Here is a 26,584-nt window from a genome sequence, read left to right on the forward strand (position 1 = left end):
TCCAACAATACAGTCAACATATAGCCATGATATGTTGTATTTCAAAAAAAAAAATTTTTTTAAAACCACACGTGTGTGTGTACACACTATCGTTCAAAGGTTTGGGGTTCTTCTAATGAAAGAAGTCTCTTATTATGCTTAGCAAGGCTGCATTTATTTAATCAAAAATATTATTTATATAATACTGAATTTTCAGCACTTTTCCAGTCTTCAGTGTCACATGATGTCGCACAAAACATTTATTATCATTATCTGTTTTTTAATACAGTTGCACTGCATAATGTTTTTGTGGAAACTGTGCATTTTGTTCAGGATTCTTTGATGAATAGACAGTTCATGAAAGTTTATGAGAACAGCATTTATTTAAAATAGTAATATTTTGTAATTTTATAAATGTCAATTTTAATCAATTTAATATGGCCTTGCTAAATAAAAGTTTTATACTGGCTCAAAATATTTAATGATTTAATTTCTTCAAATAAAATGTTACCCCAAACCATTTAAACTTGTCATAATTAGATTTTTAAGATAATTCAAAGCATAAATTCAGTCAAGTTTTTACTGGTAGCATAAGTATGCCTTTAGGGCTAGTTATTCACCTAAGAAAGGAGTTGCAGTTAATTTTTAATGTGTGTGCTAACAACCCTTTAGTTTGCAATGGGCTTGGAATGGGGCCTTTGTCCAATGTCCTGTCAATCAATGCCAGCAACATCGACTCCTTTGAGAACTGCACAAAAATCAGCGGAGGTGTTGCAATCCTCACCACGACATTCAGAGGGTGAGAATGATATTTTACATTCTTTGATAACAAAGAATGGACTGCACAATGCTGAGTGCTATTGTATGTTGCTTAAAGACATCCTTCAAATAGATAGTCCACTTTAGACATTCCACTAACTATTAGCAACTGCACGTCAACTAAATCTCATTAGAGTATTAGACTGTTAGTTTGGGGATTGAGCTAGTAGAATAAGCTGACATGTAGTTGCAAAGTTATTTATAGTCTATAGTATTTATAGTATTTATAGAATATCTGTAAGGGAGCATCTAGTGTCAGCAGATATTAAACAGACAGTCTACTAATACTAACTAAATACTAATACTCTAATGACAAGTATTTGACAGGTAGTTGCAAAGTTACTTATAGCTAGAGTTGGGTATCGTTTGAATATTAGCGATTCTGATTCTGGTTACTGATTCCGATTCGTATTGATTCTCATTTCGATTGAAATTACAAAATGATTCAGTCAAGATCAGTTAGGGATTTTCTTTTGTTCTTTGATTAACATTAATGGCACAGACAGCAGCAGGAATATTAGGCTGCTGTCACTTTAAGAGCTGCATGGATCCATTATGCTGATATACAATATACTGTTTTCTTTCTCAACTGTTTATGTTCACAAAAGACAAAACCGACCAAGATATTTTAACATAATTTTGAGTGTATTTGTCTGTTCAAGCGAAAGAAGATGGGAAATAGAACTCAATTCAGTTGAGAGGCGGGTGCTTGTGCTTTGGGTGCGTAACAGCGCACAAGTGCTGAATTGAGTTTCTTTCGCGTCTTCTAGTGCTTGAATGGTTTGAAATCACATTGAAATTTGCACACAGGAATCGATAAGCGGAATCGAAATGCGTGTCTTATTGAATCCCCGGTTCTTGGAAACTTGGTATCGGTTCTCGATATCCAACCCTACTTATAGTCAGTAAAATGTCTATTGAGGACCATCAGACAGTCTACTAATATTCTAATGAGAGTTAGTTGACATGTAGTTGCAAAGTTTTATTTAGTAGAATGTCTAAAGTGGAAATCGAAATAATGTTACCATATTTTTTTGCCATTTGCTTAGCATTTCGATTGTGTGATTGAGGCACATTTTCCACAAACTCTTTGGTATCAATCTGCTTATGGTGACGTTAGGATTTGACAATCATTTTATTTTATTTTACCAGAAAGAAAGTAATTTTATGATTTTTTTATTTTTTATTATTGCAGTGACCAGCATACTAAAACTCCAGGACTGGACCCAGCCAAGCTCAACGTGTTCAGAACTGTAAAAGAAATCACTGGTGAGAATGCAGTGGTTTAATATTGGACATTTATGATGGTTTAAATGGTGTATCATGTAGGAGACCTTTAGTGTTCATAAACTTCCTCTTCACCCCACTCAAAGGGTACCTGGTGATTCAGCAGTGGCCGAAAAACATGTCATCCCTCAGCGTCTTTGAAAACCTTGAGGTCATCCGTGGACGGACAAAACAGCAGTAAGTCAATAAAAAATACTGTGGTCTCAAAAGGGGCTTTCGCACCGGGTAGTTCAAGGTACTTAGTTATATGAACTAGCCACCAGGGTGGTTCCCCGAGAACTAATGGTTCTGCTAGGGCCGTTTTCCTGGTTGCATTCGCAACGCCAGTAGGAACTCTGAAGTGGCGTAAGCCGCGCTTGTTGTTGTGACTTTTATTTTGAATGCACTGAGAACGCCAGAGCCTGAGCACACAGCGCTCCCATTCTCCGTCTTCATTAGTTTACGATCAGTTTAACAGTCCTGTCTAATATGTTATTAGATAGATCTGTTATACAAAGAAAGTAGACAGTATATGAAAAAGTATTAGCATTTGCTGTGTGGTTGATGTCGCTAGCTGAGCAGAAATACATAATCATGTTTCACTTGGTCACTTGCGTTGGATTTTCTCCTCAGCGTAAAGGTTGAGAGGTCCATGTTTTCCATGTTCGTAGAGTTAGTTTCTGGAGTAAATATATAGGCTATAATCTGTGTGTTTACACAGCTTTTTTAAAAATGGCAGGTCCTGGTGTTTCACATGCGTTCAGCCAATCAGCGTACATTTTCATTTACGTTTACATTTATTCATTTAGCAGACGCTTTTATCCAAAGCGACTTACAAATGAGAACAATAGAAGCAGTTAAACTAACAATAGGACAACAATATGCAAGTGCTATGACCCTTCCCAGTTGAATCTAACGCAGTACATGTACTTTTTTTTAAATAAATAGATATAGAATAGAAGATAAAGTGTTAGTACTAATGGATCGAGTGTTGCCGAAAAAGATGCGTCTTCAGCCGTTTCTTGAAAATGGCCACGGACTCAGCTGCTCTGGTTGAGTTGGGCAGGTCATTCCACCAGCAGGGAATAGACCAGATAAAGGTCCGAGAAAGATATTTTGTGCCTCTTTGAGATGGCAACACAAGACGACGCAGAGCGCAAGTTTCTGGATGGCACGTAAGTCTGAAGTAATGAGTTTAGGTAAAAGGGAGCAGAGCCAGTGGTTGTTCTGTAGGCAAACATCAGTGACTTGAATTTGATGCGAGCGGCAACTGGCAACCAGTGCAATTTTGTGAGGAGAGGAGTGATGTGTGCTCTCTTCGGCTCGTTAAAGACCACTCTGGGTGCAGCATTCTGGATCAGTTGCAGAGGTTTGACAGTGCAAGCTGGAAGACCAGCCAGGAGAGCATTACAATAGTCCAGTCTGGATAGAACAAGCACTTGGACAAGGAGTTGTGTAGCATGCTCTGATAGATCCTCCTAATGTTGTATAAGGCAAATCTGCAGGATCGGGCAGTTCTAGCAATGTGGTCTGTGAAGTTCAATTGATCATCAATTACAACTCCTAGGTTCCTGGCTGACCTTGATGGAGTTATGGTTGACGAACCCAGCTGAATGGAGAAGTTGTGGTGTAGTGTTGGGTTGGCCAGGACCACAAGCAGATCTGTCTCCGCAAGGTTTAGTTGAAGGTGGTGGTCCTTCATCCAGCCAGAAATGTCTGTCAGGCTGAGATGCGAGCAGCTACCATCGGATCATCAGGCTGGAATGAGAGGTAGAGTGTCATCAGCGTAGCAGTGATAGGAAAAGCCATGTTTCTGAATCACAGATCCTAGTGATGACATGTAGATGGAGAAGAGAAGTGGTCCAAGCACTGAGCCCTGAGGCACCCCAGTAGCTAGATGTTGGGTCTTAGACACCTCACCCCTCCACCACACCCTAAAGGACCTACCTGAGAGGTAAGACTTGAACCATTGGTGTGTGGTTCCCGAGATGCCCTTCGTCTTTAGGATTGACAGGAGGATCTGGTGGTTAACTGTGTCAAAGGCAGCAGACAGATCCAGCAGGATGAGAACTGAGGATTTGGAAGCTGCTCTTGCCAGTCTCAGAGCTTCAATTACCAAGAGCAGGGCAGTCTCAGTTGAGTGTCCGCTTTTGAAACCAGACTGGTTGTTGTCCAGGAGGTTGTTCTGTGTAAGAAAGGAAGAGATATGGTTGACAACAACGTACACTAACGTCACTGGTAGTTCCTATAGTGCTTGGTTTGACCCAGTAGTAGGAGCTAATTTAGTTCCCCCTAATAAGGCATTCCTAGAACTAAAATCATTCCCAGTTCCTGTGGTGCGAACGTGCCAAAAAGCAGTTACTTCCGCCATTAGTTCTAGGAACTATGAAAAGGTTCCTCCGGTGCGAAAGCCAAAAGCTTAAATATGTTGGCAGTCTCAGATCATTTTGACGGATTACGACAACTTACATATTAGCCAGCTCCTAAATTAATCACTTTTTTGAGTCTGCTTTGCATATACAGAACCTCCATCTTTCTATCCTGCTCCCACAGAGGTACATTCAGCTTGGCTGTCACCCAAACTAAAATCACACATATCGGCCTGCGGTCTCTGAGGGAGATCAGTGATGGTGACGTGTATATCTCTTCGAATGAGAATCTCTGCTACACCAGCCCTGACCAGTGGAAACGCCTCTTCAAATCTAAAGACCAGACTGCCAAAATGACAGGAAATGCTAATGCTTCCATCTGCGGTAAATTAATTAACACAATAACACCTGTCAAAGAATTTCAGTTTACTTCACCCCAAAAAATTACAATTCTGTTGAAAGTTTACTCACCCTTGTGTCACTCCAAGCTTGCACTGTATGTGGCTGCCTTTATCAGTGAAGCACAAAAAAAAAAAAAAAAAAAAAATTATATATATATATATATATACACAAAGTTGTGGTCAGAATTAATGGCACCACTGGTAAATATGATCAAAAATGGCTGTAAAAAATAAATCTGCATTGTTTATCCTTTTGATCTTTCATTCAAAAAATTCACAAAAATCTAACTTTTCATTGAAGTAAAATAATTGAAAGTGGGGGGTAAATCACATTATGCTTTTCTCCAAAACACGCTGGCCGTAATTATTAGCTCTTTTTGCAACCTCCTTTTGCCAAGATAACAGTTTTCTCTTTTAATGCCTGATGAGTTTGGAAAACACCTGACAGGAGATCAGAGACCATTCCTCCATACAGAATCTCTCCAGATCCTTCAGATTCACAAGTTCATGTTGGTGCTTCTTCTCTTCAGTTCACCCCACTCATTTTCTATAGGGTTCAGTTTAGGGGACTGGGACGGTCATGGCAGAAGCTTCATTTTGTGCTCAGTGACCCATTTTTGTGTTGATTTTGATGTTTGTTTTGGACCGTTGCCCTGATGGAAGATCCAACCACAGCCCATTATAAAATTTCTAGCAGAGGCTGTCAGGTTTTTTTTTATTGTCTTTTTATTTATTTATCTGTTGGTATTTGCTAGAATCCATAATAGTCAAGTCAAGTCACCTTCATTTATATAGCGCTATATATGATAATATATGAATTCAGTGACAAATACATTTTTAACAGTGGTGTCGTCAAGTCACCTTCATTTATATAGCGCTTTTAACAATATAGATTGTTTCAAAGCAGCTTTACAGTGATAATAGGACATTAAAGTAACAGAGATTGTTTTGGCTTTACAGCAGCTCTAGAATAAAGTTATTGTCCAGCTAAAGTTAGCTTTGATTGATTCACTTCCGTTGCAAAGATCATAAGTTATTAACTTAGAGGCCGCTAACACGACACCGTTCTAACAGAAAACCCTTAACGCGCTCTGGCCCGCTCATCCGCACAACAACAGTGCCTGGCGGCTCGAGAACACAAACCCTGAAATAGGTTCTCAAGGTGCAAGCCCTGAAAAAAAAAAATATATATATATATATATATATTTCTGGTCAAGCTTAAAAACCGCAAACCTGTGAAACGCTGACGGCGTGCAAATGCGTATTACGCATTCAGTCTATAGGTATGCGCGTTTGAATATATATGTGCACAGTCGTGTAGTCTTTCTTTACAACTTGACCTCAACAAATTACTTAAAAATCTATGTTACGGATAAACATATATATTAAAAAGTACTTGCAAATAATATAATAGTAATTAAATAAAAGGTCACTTAATTGAGTACAATTTCATTACTGGTTCTTAACACACTTAAATACAATTTTAAAAAGTGCACTTTGTAATAATGTCAAATTAAGGTACGTTTTTAATATCTTATTTGAATGTGTGTGTTACAGCGAATCAGAGCAGCACATGTGATGAGATGTGCACAACTGATGGCTGCTGGGGTCCTGGTCCAACTATGTGCTTCATCTGTAAGCATTACAGCCGTAGAAAACACTGTGTGGCTTCCTGTAACCTCCTGGCTGGGTGAGTGAGACTATTATGCCTTCTCAGTTGATACATGTTCAAACTCGAAACAACAAGTGACCAAGTCTCTTAAAGTCCCCCTGTAGTCAATAATTTATCCCTTAAAACTCATCTTTGATCAACAAAATTACATATTTAAATGCTTGTTCCTTGAGTTTTTTTTTTTTTATCCATGCCTTAAAATAGATTGACTGTAACTCTACAGCCTTGCCTCATTTAGTATATGCGGTTCTATGAATATGCAAATTAGCCCCGCCTCCACTCACTCACACCAGCTCAGAGATCCACTCGTTGATGATCACACGTTGACCTGATTGGTTACAAGGTAGTTTGTGACGTCAGAAACACCAGCGATTTCAAATCGCGTTTTTGAGACTGTCTTTGGTTCACTGCAGTTTTTAAGGAGAAAATACTCCGCAATGATGTTGACTTATGTATTTGCACATGGTTTGTCTAAAAGCATATTAAAAACACCACATAGACCAATAAACAACATTAAAAACGTGATTTTCACCACAGGGGGACTTTAATGCAAACACCTAAATTAAAATTCTCTCATCATCTGACATTCCAGATGCGTATTACTTTCCTTTTTCTGCAGAACAAAGAAAGATTTTGAGAGAAATATTTCCACTGTCACAATGCAAGTGAATAGTGACCGTAAATTTGAAGGTCCAAAAATAACATTAAGGCAGCATAAAAGCGTTGTGATTTGTGTGGACGGACAGATAATATAAAAATCTCTATAAAATTATCAACTCAAATCAGGATGGATGGATGGATGGATGGATGGATGGATGGAAGATCGATTGTGGCCAGCTATCTTTTTTTTGGTCTATTATTGAGAGGATATTATATTTATTGAGAGGAATGTAGAAATAGGACAGGAAATGTTGGGAGAGTATCTGAAAAACTATTTAGTGTATTTGAACTTTTGGTGTTAAGTGATTATTTGGATATATCAATGATGATTTAAACTTAGCGCATTTTTGTCAATATAGTGATCCTCGTGAATATGAGGTCAACAAAACGTGTGTGGATTGTGACCCTGAATGTCTGGTCAAGAACGAAACTCTGACCTGCACCGGCCCTGTAAGTATCAAACCAAACCTACAGCACCGCATGTTCTGCTAGATGCCAGTAAACAGTGTTTATTCTTATATTTGAAATAGCTGATGGCAGCACACCAGTCTCTCAAACCAGTGTTTTCTGTCCCAGTAGTGTCCTGGAGACACATCATTAAATTCACATCACTAGAAGACTTTGGAAAAGTTGCTTGTTTCCATCTAATTTCCATCTTTTGTCCAGGGACCTGACAAATGTACATTCTGTGCTAACTACAAAGATGGGCCGCACTGTGTCCCACGCTGCCCGCAAGGCGTACCTGGAGAGAAAGACATACTCATCTGGAAATATGCTGACGAGAATCGCGTGTGCCAGTCCTGTCATGAGAACTGCACCCAGGGGTGAGAGAGGCTTCATATACGATGCTTTCATTTGAATGTAATGACATGAAACAATCATTTGTGTGATTCAACCAGGTTCATTAGGGACTGCAGCATGTACTAGTTGTGATTTGTTGGATTTTATGTTTTGCATTGCAGATGTACTGGGCCTGATCTGAAAGACTGCAAAGATTTCAAAAGGTAAGATGTAAATCCGTCCTATAATGCTTTGGGATATTCCAGAAATGTGATGTATACAACAGCATTACATCCGGTAACACATTATTTCTATGGTCCACTTTAGACATTCTACTAACTATAAGTAACTTTGCAACTAAATGTCAACTAACGTAAGGCTGGCCCACACTAAAAGATTTTTAAAATCTTACCAGATTTTCAAAATGTGAGAGACAATAAAAAAACCTGATTTAACAGCTTTGTTCCTGTAGCACCCTATTATACACTCGTCGCAATGCAGCGCCAGGCGCGACGCAAGTGTTTTTGGCTAGTTTCAGCCCAATGCAGTTTTCATTTTCACGTCCTGTGCCACGTTGTTTGAACAGCAAATGCATTTGCGCCCATCTGTGCGCCCATGGGCGTGCTGGTCTGAAAACGAGGTGTGTTCAGGCGCATTGTTGGCACGTTGCTATTTTGAGGCAACTGAAATAGACTTTTTTTTTTTGTTATTTAAAGAGCGTGTTAGTAATGTGCGCCTATAGGCGGGTGCACAACGCATGTACACTTTGTCCCGTAGATAGTCTGCTCTTTAACCTCGCGCACGAGCAGATCCGTTTCCTCTCTGGAGAAGCGTTCAGTTTTTTCGCTTGCAAATTCCGCCATGTAAATAGCGAATCTGCCATGGCGCGAGCGCAACTGGCTTTTAAAGGGAATGGGAGATGAGACTCTGATTGGTTTATTGCACGTTACGTCTAAAACACACCCATTACTCATTTAGAGAATAGGGACAACCCTTTTAGACCAAGCGCCGCGTCGTTAAACTAGCAAAAGTGGATTCGGACACAACCTAAGTGCACTTGCGCCCTGCGCTTTAGACCATGCTCTTAGATTGTTAAAATAGGGCCCCTAGTGTGTGGAGTCCCACGATGTGATTAAGACATCATATCACACCTTAACAGAACACAGGAAATCTGGCAAAAATTCTCGCGACCAAACGTGACTTAATAGTAAGCAAACATGGCAGACGATGGGCAAGAAGAAATGGCGGTAATAGTGTTTGGACTGTTTTTTACAGAAAATGAAAGAAAAAAAGAAAAAGGTTTGGATGAAGTCGTGGAGATGCCGTTAACATGGACTTTATATGTTACAGCGCGAGCTGGAGGTGAGCTCGCTTTCTGATTGGGTATCGTTTCGTTTCACGTGACAATCTACAGAGTGCGTGCGCGTTTGTTTCTGATCGTTAATGTTCAACAAGTTGGATGAATATTTACGATTTGAGATTGGTACAGCTCCGGCTTTCTTCCGTGCAGATTCAGTCACCCTTAACACATCTCACACCACTGGAAAATCTGATAAGATGATCTGTAGAACCGTCAAGATTATCGGGACTTTACCTAGGATTGTCGGAAAGGGAGAATTGGGCCCAAAATCACTGCAAATATCTTTCTGTATGTAACCAGCTTTAGTTGACATGTATAGTTGCAAAGTTACTTAAAGTTTATAGAGTAGACTGCTTAATATCTGCCCCAACAGACATTCTACTTACTATAAGTAACTTTGCAACTACTTGTCAACTAACTCTCATTAATTTGCAACTACATGTCAACTACCATGTTAATAAACATTAGTAATTTCTGCTAACACTTTATTTTAATAATCCACTTTAGACATTCTACTGACTATACGTAACTTTGAAACTACATGTCAGCTTATTCTACTAACCCGAAATCTAAAACCCAATCTTAACCCAACAATCTACTAACAGTCTATTACAGTCTACTAATACTCTAATGAGAGTTAGTTGACATGTAGTTGCAAAGTTACTAATAGTGAGTAGAATGTCTTAAGTGCGCCATCGAAATAGTTTCTGTTGAAAAATAATGAGGCTGTGAATTAGAACATATTTTTAGAAAATGATACAGAAAAAGGGATTCTGCGTTAATTACGTTAAACAAATTGAACGTGTTAAACTGAAAACAAATTTTACGCCAAGGGTCTAACATATCATTCATTAACCCTTCACATCTAAATGAATTAATTTACTCTTAAAATAGACATAAATATTTTAATGTCCGACATAAAGTAAATAATTTTTATCCAATGACAAAAAAAATTATATTTTAAACTCAAAACTGTTTAAATGGAATAAATCTCAGAAATGCTGATGTTCTAAAGAAAGTTCATCATTAATAAGAGCACAACCACTCAATACATGTGTTAAAGGAGAAGTTCACTTTCAAAAAAACTTTTGCTGATAATTTACTCACCCCCATGTCATCCAAGATGTCCATGTCTTTCTTTCTTCAGTCGCAAAGAAATTAAGGTTTTTGATGAAAACATTCCAGGATTTCCCCCCATGTAATGGATTCTATTGGGACCCAAACGGTAGAAGGTCCAAATGACAGTTTAAGTGCAGCTTCAAAGGGCTTTAAACGATACCAGACGATGAATAAGGGTCTTATCTAGCGAAACGATCGGTCATTTCCAAAATAAATAAAAAAGTTTAAGTTTTATAAGCACAAATGTTCGCCTTGCTCTGTTCTGTGATGCGCGTTCGTGACGTCACGTAATACGCAATTACGTTGAAAAGGTCACGCTTGAAAAATTTCTGTCCTGAAGAAAATGTTCTTTTTGGCTTTTTAATATTAAAACACCCAGGATACGCACACGAAATGGGCATTTTAAACGATAAACTGACACAAATACATTTGAAAATGTGTATATGGTCCTCCTTCCGCACATTTGTAAACACGTCAAGTGTGACCTTTTCAACGTAATTGCGTATTACGTGACGTCTTCAACGCGCATCACAGAACAGAGCAAGGCGAGCGTTTGTGCTTATAAAACTTAAACTTTTTTATTTATTTTGGAAATGACCGATCGTTTCGCTAGATAAGACCCTTATTCATCGTCTGGTATCGTTTAAAGCCCTTTGAAGCTGCACTTAAACTGTCATTTGGACCTTCTACCGTTTGGGTCCCAATAGAATCCATTACATGGGGGGAAATCCTGGAATGTTTTCATCAAAAACCTTAATTTCTTTGCGACTGAAGAAAGAAAGACATGGACATCTTGGATGACATGGGGGTGAGTAAATTATCAGCAAAAGTTTTTTTGAAAGTGAACTTCTCCTTTAAGATTTAGTATCTTTGATCAAGAGAGAAATTGGGGACCATGGGGAATGAGGGGAGCATCTTCAACTACATGCAAAAGGTTTGTTACTCAATAATGTTCCTTTGGTATGTAGTTGGGGTTTGCCCATGATTGCCGCTGGTGTGGTTGGAGGTCTGCTGGCGTTTGTAATCCTGGCTCTGGGAGTGGCTGTTCTTTTCCGCAGACGCCACATCAGAAGGAAGAGAACCCTGCGACGACTCCTGCAAGAAAGAGAGGTCAGACCACAAGCAGGATATAAATATTCGGAATATCTACTGTTAAACATCCAAACACTCACAGAAAGAAGAGAGTTGGCAGAGTTTGATGTCTGCGGGAAAGAGCTGAATGATTTATAGCTTCAGAATAGAGTCAGATATAGTAACTTCAGACAAGCTGAAAGAATGTGAGATCAATGCAATAAAGCCGGTTTGCAGCTGTAATGTCAACAGTCTAGTACAAAAGCTGAGGGAAATCAGTCATTGAGGCAATAATGTTCGTGAATACAGGCAGATCCGTGTCACCCCGTGCTCTTTGGAGGACAGGATGTGTGTTTGAGTGTGGAGGGGAGGTTTCCTGACTCTGTTTGTCTCTACAGCTAGTGGAGCCTCTGACCCCCAGCGGCGAAGCCCCCAACCAGGCCTTGCTGCGAATCCTCAAAGAGACGGAGTTCAAGAAGATCAAAGTGCTTGGGTCCGGAGCTTTCGGCACTGTGTATAAGGTGACTGACCTCTCTTTAGGGTTGCATATGTGTATGTAAATACGTTTTTTTGTGTTTCCTCTTCTGATGCCTTCGCAATTTTCTGTACAAAATAAGACCTTAATCGGGGTAGCGCCTTATTTAATTCTTGACAGGAATGAAAACAAAGCTGTGAGTGATAGAAGTGTGTTCAATGTATAGCACTGCTGTTTAACAACATACCGATTGTTCAGCTGATAAAACATCTTTTCGAAAAAACTTGAAAGTTGTGAGTTGTGAAAATTACATAATCTAGGACTTTTATACAGTGCTTGCCATTGTAAAGAATCTACATGTAAGTCTATCCCTCAGTCTCGTTTTCATGTGCTAAATTCAATATGGTGTCTAACCTGACTAAAGCCTGGTCCATGACTGCACGATATCAGACGATTTTTGCATGATCCGTTTGACTTAGGGTGTCGTGGTGGTGATTCGTAAACGACAATACTTGCATTGGGATCAAGCGGCAACCTTCCGGTCTCTCTTGATTCCAACACGGAAGTGACTTAAACTGCAATTCATCGACTGGCCGCTAGAGACAGGCTCCAAAAGAGAGTCAATCCCATAAACCCCCCAAGCTAGAATGCCCAACTTTACAGCAGAAATATTTTTTTAAACTCATCCGTTTAAATTATATTAAGCCTTAAAGCTCTGCATAATTAAGGGCGTGGCCACTTGAGTGACAGGTGGATTGTCGCTGATGTCACTACTAGCCGTTTGTCTGCTGTCTGTTAGCCGTCACGTCACCTCAGCTAATCCCGCCTCTTAGTGTCTCTTGTTCCGCCTTCTCGATGACATCATGCTTGTTGTTAAAGATGCGATGTGTAGCCTGACTTTCTTGTCCGCGACAACAATTTAGGAGTGAAAAATTGCATAACCTAAAACACGGACTATCGTAGAAGACAAAAATATTATGTAGTCTGAAACCGGCATCTAGGTCTATTTGTAGTTGATTTGTAGACATAAACATTATAACTTTATCTCAGGATGATTTCAGCTTTGAAAACTTGGTTACAAAACACTGGATGTTACTCATGAAATATTAAGACAAATATACATTGCTGCAGGGTTTGTGGGTTCCAGAGGGAGAGAGTGTGAAGATCCCCGTCGCCATTAAGGTCTTACGAGAAGCCACGTCTCCCAAAGCAAACAAGGAGATCTTGGACGTGAGTATTAGAGTGTGAATTGAGGTGTTTATGTCATATCTGTTTTTTTTCCACTGTGACTCATTGTCAGTTTACTGTTGTCAATACTGCATAGATAATTAAAGCCAAATATCTTAATGGCAGCATGAAACGGAAGTTGCGATAGTCTTTTCTTTCCTATCCGAGTAAAACGGCTTCTCGAATAAAAAAACATTTAGGGCTGGACTTGATTTTGTCCATTGGGAATTGATTGGATGGTCGTGGTTTGCTATTGGTCAATCTCATGTGATTGACAGGTTGCCCCGCCCTCACACTAGTAAACACGTCATCAGAGAAGAGATGAGCTGCAAGAGGGAGGGAGTTATTTTCGATTCAAGATTACGAGAGAACATGAATAAAAAAAAATAATGATGTGCACAGCCTAGTAAAAAAAACCTTTACCAAAATGTATTTAATTAAAATACATTTATTTCATACTAAGTATACTACTAAACCATTAACATATTATTTACTGACTTGTACACTTGAGACTTACTGAAATAAATATAATTAAACTTTATTTGGAGTACTTCTTTATTGCACAATGCACATTTCTTAATATTAAGCCTAACATGTGTTTAATATCACTATTATGATCTCTGTATAATATCAGTGTTTAAATACAAGATATTTAAAGCCCACCTAAAGTATACTTGTAATAGTTCCACTTTAGCGCCATTAAATATATATCTTTACCTCAGCACTTTTTCTGGATAACTAAAGTACATTAAGTACAAATTTAGTTTTTCCAATTTAACAGACTTTAAGTATACTAATTTAGCATACTAAAAGTACAATTGCAGGGTATTTTTATTAAGTACATACATATGTAAATGTATTTGTAGTATAAAATAAATATATTTCAAATACATTTTGGTATATTTGTTTTTCATTAGGGCAGATGAATAATTTAATACTGCAATATTCCATTAAAATCAAGAATTGTTAGTTTTGATTTTTATGGTGACTTTAAGGCTGGCTGAAATTGCACAACTAATGAAAAAGCTGACGTTTGATTTAGTGTTCAGAAACAAATGTCACACTGACCCAGCAAAACACAACATCTGCAGGAATTTGTTGTTGGTGAACTAGTGAACAGCTTAAAGGGGATAGTTCACCAGAAACTGAATTCTGCCACTTTAAATGTCAAAGTATTAGATCAAATACTAATTAATAACCAATTGGTTTTTATAACATTTTTCATAAAAAAAAGAAAGAAAAGTTGTTTGTTAGTTTTTAAATAAAACAATATAAATATGTAATACAGTATACTGTTCATGTTCAAATTAGAATGATTTTTAATAACTTTGTAATTGTCAAATGTTAAAGTCTATACCAGCAATGAACTGACTTCATGCAGAACATTTTTGGAAATGTTTTATTGTATATTGTTGTATGTGCTAATAATTACTCCTAATTAAGCCTGCTTTAGCTAGTGAATGAAAACATTCTGTACATTTTTTTTAACTCTTGACAACATTTGAAAGTTGGCTATGTATTTCACTAAAATCAAACCCTTTTCTTTACACACTCTGCTTATAATGTGATAATTCACGCATCTGCACTGTGTCTGTGTGATCCAGTTAATTATCTCAGTAAACACAGACAGTGAAATCTGTTTTGTCATTCTAGTTAAGATAATGATTGTGCAGAAAAGGCCTCAGTCTCCAGTGACAAGCGCAGCTGAAATCTACTGTATATAACATAGCCTTGAGGGTTGGGTGGAGTTGATACAGAACAGAAAACTTCAACCAGGAGGAGTGTAGCAATGGAGGAATTCCTTCTTTTTGCATGCACCCAGACTCAGAAAGGGTCTTGTTTTTCTGTTGCGAGCAGAAAGAATGTAATTTCCTCCAGGATTCTCTTTGGTTTGTGAGGATGTGGCTGAACAGGCCACTTCTCAAGGACACTTTAAAGATAACTCATCTGCAAACACACAGTATAACCTTTTGAACGTCTGCAGAAACCGAATCCTAACAGATCCGCAGTAGTTTTAATGTTAGAAAATTTGAAATTGATATCAGTCACTCCCTCATTATTTGAAAGGAAAAGGTTGTTGGTATTGGCAGCTTTAAATCACCCAGGGAAAGCCCTGTGTATTGCCCAGGGTTTTATTTGTTATGTTCCTAGGTTTTTATTTTCCTGAAGCACTTTTCTTCTGAACTCCAGGCCTCAGTTCCTGCAAATGTTTTCGAATGCGCCCAAGGCACCTCATTTGTTAGTTCTACGGCTTTAGGGACTGTAAACAGCCGCAGGATTTGTCAGTGTTGCTGTATACCATATACAGTGTGTTGCATGGGTTCTGACCTCATTTGTTTGGATCTATAGGAGGCCTATGTGATGGCCAGCGTGGAGCATCCTCACGTGTGTCGTCTGCTCGGCATCTGCCTGACCTCCACCGTCCAACTGATCACCCAGTTGATGCCCTACGGCTGTTTGCTGGACTACGTCAGGGAAAACAAGGACAACATCGGCTCACAACACCTGCTCAACTGGTGTGTGCAGATTGCTAAGGTGAATGGATTGTGTCTTTCATTGTTTTTTGAATCACTTCCATTGTGATAACCAATGAGTCATTTAATTTGATGATGAACAGATGGTTTGGGATGTCAGTTCATTGTGTTCAGTACAATTAACTATTCAAAAGAATTATTTAAATGTATTTTTATTATTTTAATTGTAATACTTTATTTTATTTTAATTTATTATTTAAGATAAAATTACAATTATTTGCAATTCATTTTATTTGTTTCATTTTATTTCTGATTAATTATTAAGTGATGGGGCACCCTCGTTTAATTATTAACATGTCCCAGTCATGTTCCACCTCTCTTAATTTCATTTTCATTTCACAACTGTCCTATATAATAAAAGGAAAATGGGATTTGTTTGATACATCGTGTTTAAAGCGGAACTAGAAGTTGTAAGGAGACATTTTTAGATCTGGAATAAATTGATATGCCCATTCAGGCTTCTCTCTGGTGATATTAAACCAAGAATAGGTAATACCACTCTCAGATCTGTACCACTCGAAAATATTCAAAATGTGAAGTCATGTCTCTTTTCTGAAGTGCAAATCAGTTACTGTGAGGATTTTTTTTAAGCAGACAGGACTTTTTTTGGTCCTCGCTGCTGAGGGAAGAACATTTCTTTTTTGAGAGAAACTTTGATCAGAATATGACTTGGAAAATGTAGTGATATGATGACTGAACATTCTGAGAAAAGCTTGAACAAATATGTTTTCATCTTCTTGAATCCTGGCTTCCTTTTTGTTTGAATATCAGTCATTCTTTCCATATTGGTTGTGTTTCCTATTATTCCCTAATGATCTACACAGCATTTTCCCCTTATCTGTGCACTTTTTTCCATCTGTGTCTCTCATCCGTGACTCTGTTTGGATGTTAAAGTTGGATGTTCTAGGTGGCTCGTAAACACTTTACACTTCGTCTTTTCATGATCGCATTACTATTCAATCAGTAAATACTCCTCTATCATTCCATTTTTGCCAAAAATATGTTGACTTTGTGCTTTGCATTTGTCCTGGTCTACAGTTATTACCTACTTGTTCAGATAAATTATGTTGATGTGTATATTTATGTCGTCCTTACTGTAGTCTAGTTCTGTCGTCGTCTTTTGTTCTCATATGAAAAGAACAGTGACAGACCACATGTGTCTCTGAAGAAGACTGTATTCAGAAAAGTTTTTTTTGATGGCATATTACCTCAGTATAATGAGGACGGCATATTAATGAATTTTCTTTCAACACAGAATTTTCATTCCAGCCTTGAATGAGGACATCATTATATTAACTCAAGTAGACTAAAATCTTTTGCATCTCTCTCTCTCTGGCTTTATTAGGGAATGAATTACCTGGAAGAGCGCCATCTTGTGCACAGAGACTTGGCTGCTCGTAATGTGCTGGTGAAAACCCCTCAACATGTGAAGATCACCGATTTTGGCCTGGCCAAGCTGTTAAACGCAGACGAGAAGGAGTATCACGCAGATGGCGGAAAGGTCTGTTATTTCTCTTTTGTGACAAAGTGGATGTTGATGACTGTGTTTTAGCAGTTTTTGATTTTACTAGATGAATAACTGTTCCTAAACTGTCCTAAAAACGAATGAAGTGATGAATGTGGCCTTATTAGCAGGTAACGCATTATAAGTAATGCGAGTTACGTAATCAGATTACTTTAAGTAACTAGTACTTTAAGTAACTAGTAAAGTAATGCATTACAGCTAAATATTTTAGTTACTTTTTTCAAATAAGTAACGCTAAATCATTTGTTTTCCCATTTATTGACACCTCTCCTGTCAGTATTCCTCAAAATGAATAAAAACAGTGAAATGCAAACTCAGAATATTACACAAACCTGTTATAATTACATGTTAAATTACACAAATATACTTTATGTATTTAAGCTCACTTTATTATCCAATGTCTTTGCTGCTGACCTTCGATGATCCAATTCAACCATACTAATATGCAAAAATGACTTTAGACATTTGCTGTATCCCAATTTGCATACTATCTGTCCTAAATAGTGTTCAAAATTAGAATTGATTTTTCCCAAATCTTAGTATCTTTTATTCCAAAGATACCCGGATGGATGGTCTACTTTTTCTGGTTAGAATCTGAAGTGCAGATCCGTGCACACACTGGGGATTCGATTAGAACTACAAACGCAAATAAAATTTGTTAAAAAACTACAAACATGGCAGATGTGCGAGTCCTACGGTTAAGTACAGAGTCAAGTCAAGTCATTCATTTATATAGCGCTTTTAACAATATAGATTGTTTCAAAGCAGCTTTACAGTGATAATAGGAAATTAATGGAACAGAGATTGTTTTGGCTTTACAGCAGCTCTAGAATAAAGTTATTAACAGTAAGTTTTTGATTGATTCACTTCTGCTGTAAAAATCATTAACTTAGGGGCTGCTAACATGACACCGTTTTAATTGAAAACAGAAAACATTTAATGCGTTTAGATAAAGAGGTTTAGATAAAGGGGTTTGAGTGATTAATAATCAGTTTCTAACCTGATGAAAATATATTTATTCAAATTTATCCACATTATATTTCATCTGCAACAGCTTTGTGAACTTTTGCAATGATACGTTTGGTCATTAAAAGTTTAAATGCATCATTATGCAAATTGCAAACACACGAGGAGAGTTCTCCGAATGAAAGACCCACGACTGGCAGATCAACATGCTACTACATTTCTCTCTGAAACGCTAGGAAATTAAATGGAATTGAATGTTGAGGATTTCGACTGTGAAAAGATGATTGACAGGGCAGTTTAAACAGTGACAGGATGCGTAAATAAGCGACAGAGCTGTCCGTTAAAGACGCAATTATGATTTCATGAATTATGGAGTAGCAGGCCTATGTCCCAAAGCCTACTGTTCTGCTACACACTCAAAAGTATGTACTTTTCCCCTCTACTGTACAGGCGTGAATTTGCATTTCCTTCAACCTGAGGCTTATTCATTTAACTTTTGGTGTGAAAGGGCCTTTACATTTGACAAAAAATTGAACTTAAAAAAAAACAAGCAAGCCCAGCCAAGATGAGAAAAGGTAACACAAGAGTAATGTAATGCTTTATCATCCATGTAAAGTAACTAAGGAACACAATTGGTTACTTTTTAGGAGTAACTCAATGTTGTAATGCATTACTTTTCATAGTAACTTTCCCCAACACTTCTTATTAGTGTCCTAACTATACAAGACTAATTTTTTTAGCAATCAGAAGTTCATCTTTAGAATGCATCAAATGTGTTCACTTCCCATTTTGGCATTTAAAATAGAGATTTTATGTTGCCTTGTCCATCTTTATCCTTCAACAGGTGCCCATAAAATGGATGGCGCTCGAATCCATCCTCCACAGGACATACACCCACCAGAGTGACGTCTGGAGTTATGGTTAGTAACAGTTCACTAATGGCAGAAGTAAACGGTATTGCTTATTCAGAAATTAAACTTTTGAAGTTACTTCCATGGACTTAAGAGTGAAAACGAAAATTCAGCAAGAAAAAAAAAAACTATGGCAGGATTTATCCATAGGGAATTGCTTGGATCTGGAAAAGTTTTCTTTGAAAAAACATGAACATGACCAGGAATGTGAATGTAGAAAATGAATTGGGTTAATGTTGACTTTATAAGATCTCTTTCAAAGCTGAGGATCTCTCAGTATTACATGAAATTGGCTGTTTTTTAATGAATGATGCACTTCTCTAGGTGTGACAGTCTGGGAGCTGATGACATTTGGAACAAAGCCATACGATGGTATCCCTGCTAGAGAAATCGCCGAAGTTCTCGAGAAAGGAGAAAGACTTCCTCAGCCTCCTATCTGCACCATTGATGTGTACATGATAATGGTCAAATGTAAGTTTGAGTCATTGCTGTATTATGAAGTGGACAAGTTCTGAAACTTAAAGTCTTTGTTATCATCGCCTTCATCCTTATGTTTTCATATTAAGGTTGGATGATCGATTCGGAGAGCAGACCTCGCTTCAGGGAGCTCATCGCTGAGTTCACCAAAATGGCACGTGACCCGCCACGCTATCTGGTCATTCAGGTGAGAGAAGCACAACTCTGATTTGTGAAGGCTCACTGGAGCATTGCTCACATCTGATCACTGTCACTGTTTTCCAGGGTGATGATCGGATGCATTTACCCAGTCCTTCCGACTCCAAGTTCTACCGCAGTCTGATGAGCGGAGAGCTGGATGAAGCCGTGGATGCCGACGAGTATTTAGTGCCCAATCAGGGCTTCTTCAGCAGCCCCAGCACGTCCCGTACGCAGCTGCTGCACTCTGTGGTAATACACACACAAACTCACATTACTGCTGCCACTGGCTGCATATGCTGCACATGAGACCCCTTCCTAACATCCGGGTGGTCATTTCAGACACCAACTCATTTATAATATGCAGGTTCGTTTATAAATTCTTATTATAAAAATATATATATATAAAATATACAGTTTCTCAGTTAAAAAGAACTACTTAAAAACATTACAAAATCAAACGTGAACGTAAAGATTATATATATCCAATATATATATATATATTTTTTTTTATTCTATTCAACAAAGAATCCTGTAAAAATGCATCAAGAAAAGAAAAAAATATATATTATTATTTTTTGTATATACTGTATATCTCTCTCTTGGTAGTCCATCGTATCCGATGATGACATTCCACTTCATTTGCGGTGTACTCTTTTATGACTGTAGAGTCCAATCCTTGATCCACAAATTTTATTACATATTGGGCATGTAAAGTCTGAGTTTGTAGAGGCATACATGGTTGCATGCCTTCGTAGTCTTTTTTGTTGTTTCCTTATATTCCTCTCAGATTCCAACTGCACTATTCCTGTGTGGCAGAGCTGCTTCCAGGTGGTTCGGTTTGCTGCGAATTCTTCAAGGCATGATGGATTAATTTGACACTTTCCTAGTGAAGTTTTTAGTTGGTCTTTGTACCGCTTTTTCTGGCCCCCTGCAGAACGGCGGCCCTGATGCAGCTGACCATAAAGGATTTGTCGTGGAAGACGATCTTGAGGCATCCTAATAACATGCCCAAGCCAGCGTAGTTGATGTTCAGCGACTGTTGCCTCCATACTCTTGCAGTTTGTTCTATTAAGCACTTCAGAATGTGGTACATGGTCATAACATGTGATCCCCAAGATTCGCTGCAAGCACCTTATATGGAAACGCTCCAGCAACCTTAGGTGATGGCTGTATATGACCCAGGCTTCACAGCTGTAAAGAAGAGTGGTGATACACACAGCTTTATAGATGGTAACTTTAGTGCCCAACTGAAGGTGCTTATTTTGAAAGACCTTGCGTCGAAGTTTGCCAAAGGCTGCAGAAGCTTGCCTTATCCGATTATTTATTTCGTAATCGAGGCTGCAGTCCTCTGAAACAATGCTGCCTAGATACTTAAAGGATGGCACTATTGTAAGTGGTTGTTGTTCTATGGTAAAAACAGGCATGGTAGGTGGAGGGCTGAGCCTCCATTGGCATATCACTTCAGTTTTGGTGGTATTAACTGACAAGCCCAATCTACTATAGGTCTTCACAGCAGCAGCAAGGATAATTTGCAGGTCTTCTGGGGTATGTGCCACGAACACGCAGTCGTCAGCATACTGCAACTCAAGGACCCGCATTACTGAGATCTTAGTGGCGGCCTGGAACCTTCGAATATTAAAGAGATTTCCATCCAACCTGAAGTCAACAGTGATCCCAATACTGCTTTCAAGCTTATCACATAGAAGCTTTGTGACACAAAGGAGGTAGATATTAAAAAGTACCGGTGCCAGCACACATCCTTGTCTTACCCCAATGCGTACTCCAAAAGGCTCTGACTCCTGACCACCTATGGTCACACGAGCTACCATCCCTTCATGGAACTGTGACAGGATGTTACAAAACTTTTTTGGACAGCCAAATTTTGTTAAGATGTCCCAGAGCAGCTCTCGATTCACAGTGTCGAATGCTTTGGAGAGATCGACAAATGCCATGAAGAGGTCCTGATGTTGTTCACGGCATTTTTCTTGGAGCTGTCTCACTGTGAAAATCATGTCCACAGTACTCCGATTCTTTCTGAAGCCACACTGTGACTCTGGCAACAAATGTTCGGTTAGGTTTTCCACCAGCCTACGTACCATGATTTTTGCCAGGACCTTACCTGCGACTGCTAGCAGCGATATACCTCGATTGTTGCTACAAATAGATTTTTCACCCTTGTTTTTATATAAAATGACAATGTTTGCATCTCTCCATTGTTGAGGGACACACTCCTGTTCCCAGACCTGCAGGATGTATTGATGAATCATCCTTGTACACATGTAGCCACCCTGTTTAAGGAGCTCTGCTGGGATGCCGTCATTGCCAGGGGACTTATTATCTTTGAGGGAGTTGATCGCTGCTAGCACCTCTAGAAATGTTGGATGATGATCAAGGGCTTGGATAGGTGGTCGATTTGGTAGCTCCTCCAAGATGGAATGATCAATTGGTGACTGATGGTTAAGGAGAACTTCAAAATATTCAGCCCACCTTGCCAAGATCTGTTTCCTGTCTTTTAAAATTGTTATTCCATCTGCTGCTTTTAAAGGTGTAATAGAACAATTCCTAGGTCCATATATGACTTTTAAGGAGTTGTAGAAGTTGTACATATCGTTTCTATCAGCATATGATTGAATTTCTTGAGCCTTGTTCAACCACCATGAATTCTGTAGAGTACGTAAAGTTGTTTGTACCTCCTTGCGTGCTGTTTGCCATTGCTGCCGAAGGATGGTGGATGGAGGGCAGCTGATAATAGCCCTGTATGCTCTGCGCTTATTTTCCAGCATGGACATGATGGCATCAGAGTTCTCATCAAACCAGTCCTGATGTTTTCTGGTTTTATAGCCTATAGAATTGACTGCAGTTTCATGTAACATTGAGGCAATGGATGCCCATTTCTGATCTATGGTGTAATCAGAACACAGAATGGACTCGCACTCTGATGACCTCATACCCATTGAACGGCGGAACATACTCCTTGGTGAAGCCGACTTTAGCATAGCACAATTCAGTTGCTTTTTGGTGGATTTCCTGAGACGCTGTGGGGGGCGCACTTTGAAATGGAGCTTGGTAATAATCAAGCGGTGATCCGTCCAGCACTCTGCACCTCTCATGGCCCGGGTCAACAGAACATCACTAATGTCAGCACGTCTTGCTATGACATAGTCAATCAGATGCCAGTGTTTAGATCGTGGATGCATCCAAGATGTTTTATATTTGTTTTTCTGCTGAAACAATGTGTTGGTAATAGTGAGGTCGTGCTCTGCGCAGAGTGTTAGCAGCCTAAGACCATTTGCATTCACCTGCCCAACACCATGTCTACCCATTTCTCCACGCCATAAATCGTTGTTTCTTCCCACCCTAGCATTAAAATCACCCAGAAGGAATATCTTATCATTCCTAGGGATACGCTGAAGGGTGTCATCTAATAGCTGATAGAATCCATCCTTCACACTGTCATCTGATGGTAATGTGGGCGCGTATGCACTTAGTAGAGTAGCATAGCGTGCTTTTGCTAGGGGGATACGGAGGGTCATCAACCTCTCACTTACTCCGATGGGTGTTTCAGTGAGACAGGGCAGGAGACTGTTCTTGATTGCCATTCCAACACCGTGCTGATGCTTGTTACCAGGGGGATAGCCTCTCCAGAAGAAGGTGTATCCTCCTCTCTCTTCTTTCAGCGAGCCTTCACCCAGCAGCCTTGTCTCACTAAGGGCAGCGATATCCACATTATAGCGCTTCAGTTCCTCAGAGATCAGTGCAGTCCTCCTATGAGGTCTGTTACCCTCATTGTCCAGGAGAGTCCTGACATTCCATGTTGCCAATTTAAAAGGAATTATTTTCTTATTTCGACCGCAAGTTGGAATTCCCAGTAGGCGCGGTAACCTACCCAGGAGATTGTAGAGTGGGCAATTTTTAGGCCACCTTTTCTAGGCCCTTCCCAAATAGGGTGAGCAGTGTGGCCCCTAAATAGGGCTGCTCAGTCGCACGGGGGGCTGCCGAAAGCAGCATCCACTCAATCCAAGCTGCTAGCGACCATATACCCCATGCCGCTGCCGTGTAGGGTTCTAGCTAGAAGCTTCCAGGCCATTCTTCCCTGCTCCCGTCACCAGATACCCCATCGCCGCCAGACTTCAACCAAATATGAGATCAGAGTATAGTACACCGTGGTCAGAGGTGGAGACCTGTGCGAAGGGAAAGTTTTTAAAGTGCCATAGGGGGTGCACAGGCCCCAGTAACACTATCTTCACCATAGTTTGGAATATCCCGGTGGCATGGGTGACCCACGACGACCAGTTCCAAAATATAGTTGCAGGAGGCTGCTGGAACTTCAGACTGTCAGAAGACAGCCTAATGTGCACCTCCGACACATGCTTTTTCCTCTCAGGGTATGCTCCCGTAGCCTTGATCTTAATAAACTAACCTGCAAGGCAGCAGGGCAGTGGCTGGCCATGAACGACCTCTGGGGACCACTGCAACTCCGAGATCCCCCACCAAAGTTAGCCTGGAGCCGCGAAGCACCCAGTTTCCGTGTGTGGCCACGAGGAGGCCTGGTGGGAGTCTTGGAAATGGAGAGGCTATATACTGGCAGGGGGAGACTTACAGACTGCTTCCCTGTTCACCATAAAGGCTAGCCAGTGGCAGCAGGCTGAAAGCAACTGCTGCACTAGTCGCATCACATCACCCTGTGACAAGTCACTCACACTGTATATACACACATACACACACACATAAACGTATATATATCCGTGTATATTTTTATTTATTCAATATAAAAATCATTATGTCTATGGAAAGTCCCCATAAAACATAAAAACACAACGTGTGTGTGTGTGTGTCTGTGTCTGTGTGTGTGTGTGTGTGTGTGCGTGTGTGTGTGTGTGTAAAACACTAAAAACTGAAATCCAAAGTTAGAAATTTAGTTCATTTAGGCATCACAACTTCATAAAATACAGTTTGAAAATTACATTTAACATTTTTACATAACATTTTACATTTAAGAGCATGCACAATTAAATATCCAACACTGGCCAGTATTACACTATTATACAACATTGTATTTTGTAATTAAATTACTAGTAGTAATTATTATATTATATATTATTTATATATTGGAGTGGTATTTGTTTTTAATGACCCTATAAGTTAGATTAAACCATCAAAATATTTTATATTTTATTAATTATGAAGAAAGAACAAAACACTAAACTTGGTAAAAGTATTTATCTGGCAAAATTATTTGGCAAAAAAAGGTAAACTACAGCTACATGTTTTATTTTAATGTGCAAAAAACTAAAAAAAAAGCTCACAGGAAAAAGCATACAGTGACTACAGCGAAATCAGTTATTAATATTTAGTTGGTTCCCTCTCTTTTTTTTCTTTTTTTTTCATGTGTTGTATGACAGCCTGGCCAAAAATGATGTCCGTGTTTGGACTGTTTCACTGCGTTATCACAAATAAAACAATTGACTCAACTACTAATTGCGCATGTAGGCCAGCTGAACGCTCCCTGCGGACCCAGTATCAGATCTGATGACAGTGTTGTGTGCTTGCACTCAGAAGGACACAGAGTTCACGCTGCAGAGGCGTATGTACCTGGCCTGATTCTGGTGGTCTTCTGGCCTGGCCTCCTTCACCCACTTCCCATTCCTCTGTCCTCCTCCTCTTCTCCCTCGCTTCCTCCTGATTAATGACCGTCCCTCAGCGTGAGGACTCGCCAGGCCTCAGCGTTCAGAGCGTGTCCTGGCCGCGCGCCTATACCTCGCTCTAAGTGTGTGCAAAGCTCCTTCAGCGTTTCAAGTCTGATTGCTTTCTCGGGCAACACTTGTTAAATTTTTTTTGGCAGAACGAAGGCCTTGAGCTCAGACGGAGTCTTACATAACACAGGCGCTGAGGCATAGCCATTTAAGGCTGTAGTTTCTCTGGCAGATGGTAGCTTATTTAGCTTATGTTTCTTTTCGTCCTTCCTTGTGTTTTATGAACGTGTTTTGCAAAAGAAAACATGCGACATGCTTGCGTGAACTGCTGACTGGGGTTTGTTATGGAGCCTTAATTCTTAGGCTTCTGTTCAGGCCTGGTTTGTTCACGGTGATTGGTGGTGAATACAAAGATTAATGCAGTCCTCAGTCATCTTCTTTACATGTCAGTTGAATGAATTAACCATTGTACAACAATCGAATAGAAATAATAAAAAAGTTTTTTAAAAAAATAAAGAAAATCTACACATGTTAGTACTACATCCCTGTTACAGTGGTCTTGTGGTACTATTTTTTTGAAAGAACAAAAGTTCACATAAATGTTTCATTGCCCCTCCCACATTAAAATTGTTCAGTAAAATTAATTAAAGTGCCCCTATTATGCTATTTTAAAGGCTGCTTTTTTTGTTTTGGAGGTCTTTGACTATAGGTTTACTTGCATCCAAGGTCAAAAAACATTTTTTCATAATATACATTGCAGCATCACCTAATTTCTCACAGTGTCTGAAACAGTTCTATAAAGGATTCAGTCTCTCTAAACTCTGCTCTGATTGATTAGATGGTCCAGTCTGTTGTGATTGGTCTACTGTACTCTGCTCTGATTGGTCAGATGGTCCAGTCTGTTGTGATTGGTCTACTGTACTCTGCTATGATTGGTCAGATGACCCATTCTGATGGATGAGGCCCAATAACTCGTGCACTTTGATCTTTGAAACTTTACATTCACAATCAGCTCTATTACACACCACATGAAATGCAATATCTGAAAAAGCATAATGGGGCACTTTCAAACATAATGTAAAATGTAAAGTATGATGATT

At 39.2% G+C, this 26,584-nt stretch overlaps 1 protein-coding gene across 2 annotated transcripts in view; it reads left to right on the plus strand.

Annotated features, from left to right (window-relative positions):
* egfra (epidermal growth factor receptor a (erythroblastic leukemia viral (v-erb-b) oncogene homolog, avian)) overlaps positions 1-26,584 on the plus strand; it is a 69,514-nt gene that overhangs the window by 36,602 nt on the left and 6,328 nt on the right. For both annotated transcript variants that reach the window (XM_084119208.1, XM_084119209.1), the window contains exons 9-25: positions 652-778; positions 1,994-2,067; positions 2,172-2,262; positions 4,618-4,817; positions 6,392-6,524; positions 7,526-7,616; positions 7,833-7,990; positions 8,129-8,170; positions 11,394-11,535; positions 11,895-12,017; positions 13,103-13,201; positions 15,548-15,733; positions 17,078-17,233; positions 19,068-19,143; positions 19,459-19,605; positions 19,701-19,798; positions 19,876-20,040. In XM_084119208.1, coding sequence (XP_083975334.1) covers positions 652-778; positions 1,994-2,067; positions 2,172-2,262; positions 4,618-4,817; positions 6,392-6,524; positions 7,526-7,616; positions 7,833-7,990; positions 8,129-8,170; positions 11,394-11,535; positions 11,895-12,017; positions 13,103-13,201; positions 15,548-15,733; positions 17,078-17,233; positions 19,068-19,143; positions 19,459-19,605; positions 19,701-19,798; positions 19,876-20,040 — 2,108 coding nt within the window. The remainder of the gene's footprint in view (positions 1-651; positions 779-1,993; positions 2,068-2,171; positions 2,263-4,617; positions 4,818-6,391; positions 6,525-7,525; positions 7,617-7,832; positions 7,991-8,128; positions 8,171-11,393; positions 11,536-11,894; positions 12,018-13,102; positions 13,202-15,547; positions 15,734-17,077; positions 17,234-19,067; positions 19,144-19,458; positions 19,606-19,700; positions 19,799-19,875; positions 20,041-26,584) is intronic.

Source organism: Abramis brama, assembly GCF_963993115.1.
Source record: "Abramis brama genome assembly, chromosome: 7".
Taxonomy (NCBI): Eukaryota; Metazoa; Chordata; class Actinopteri; order Cypriniformes; family Leuciscidae; genus Abramis; species Abramis brama.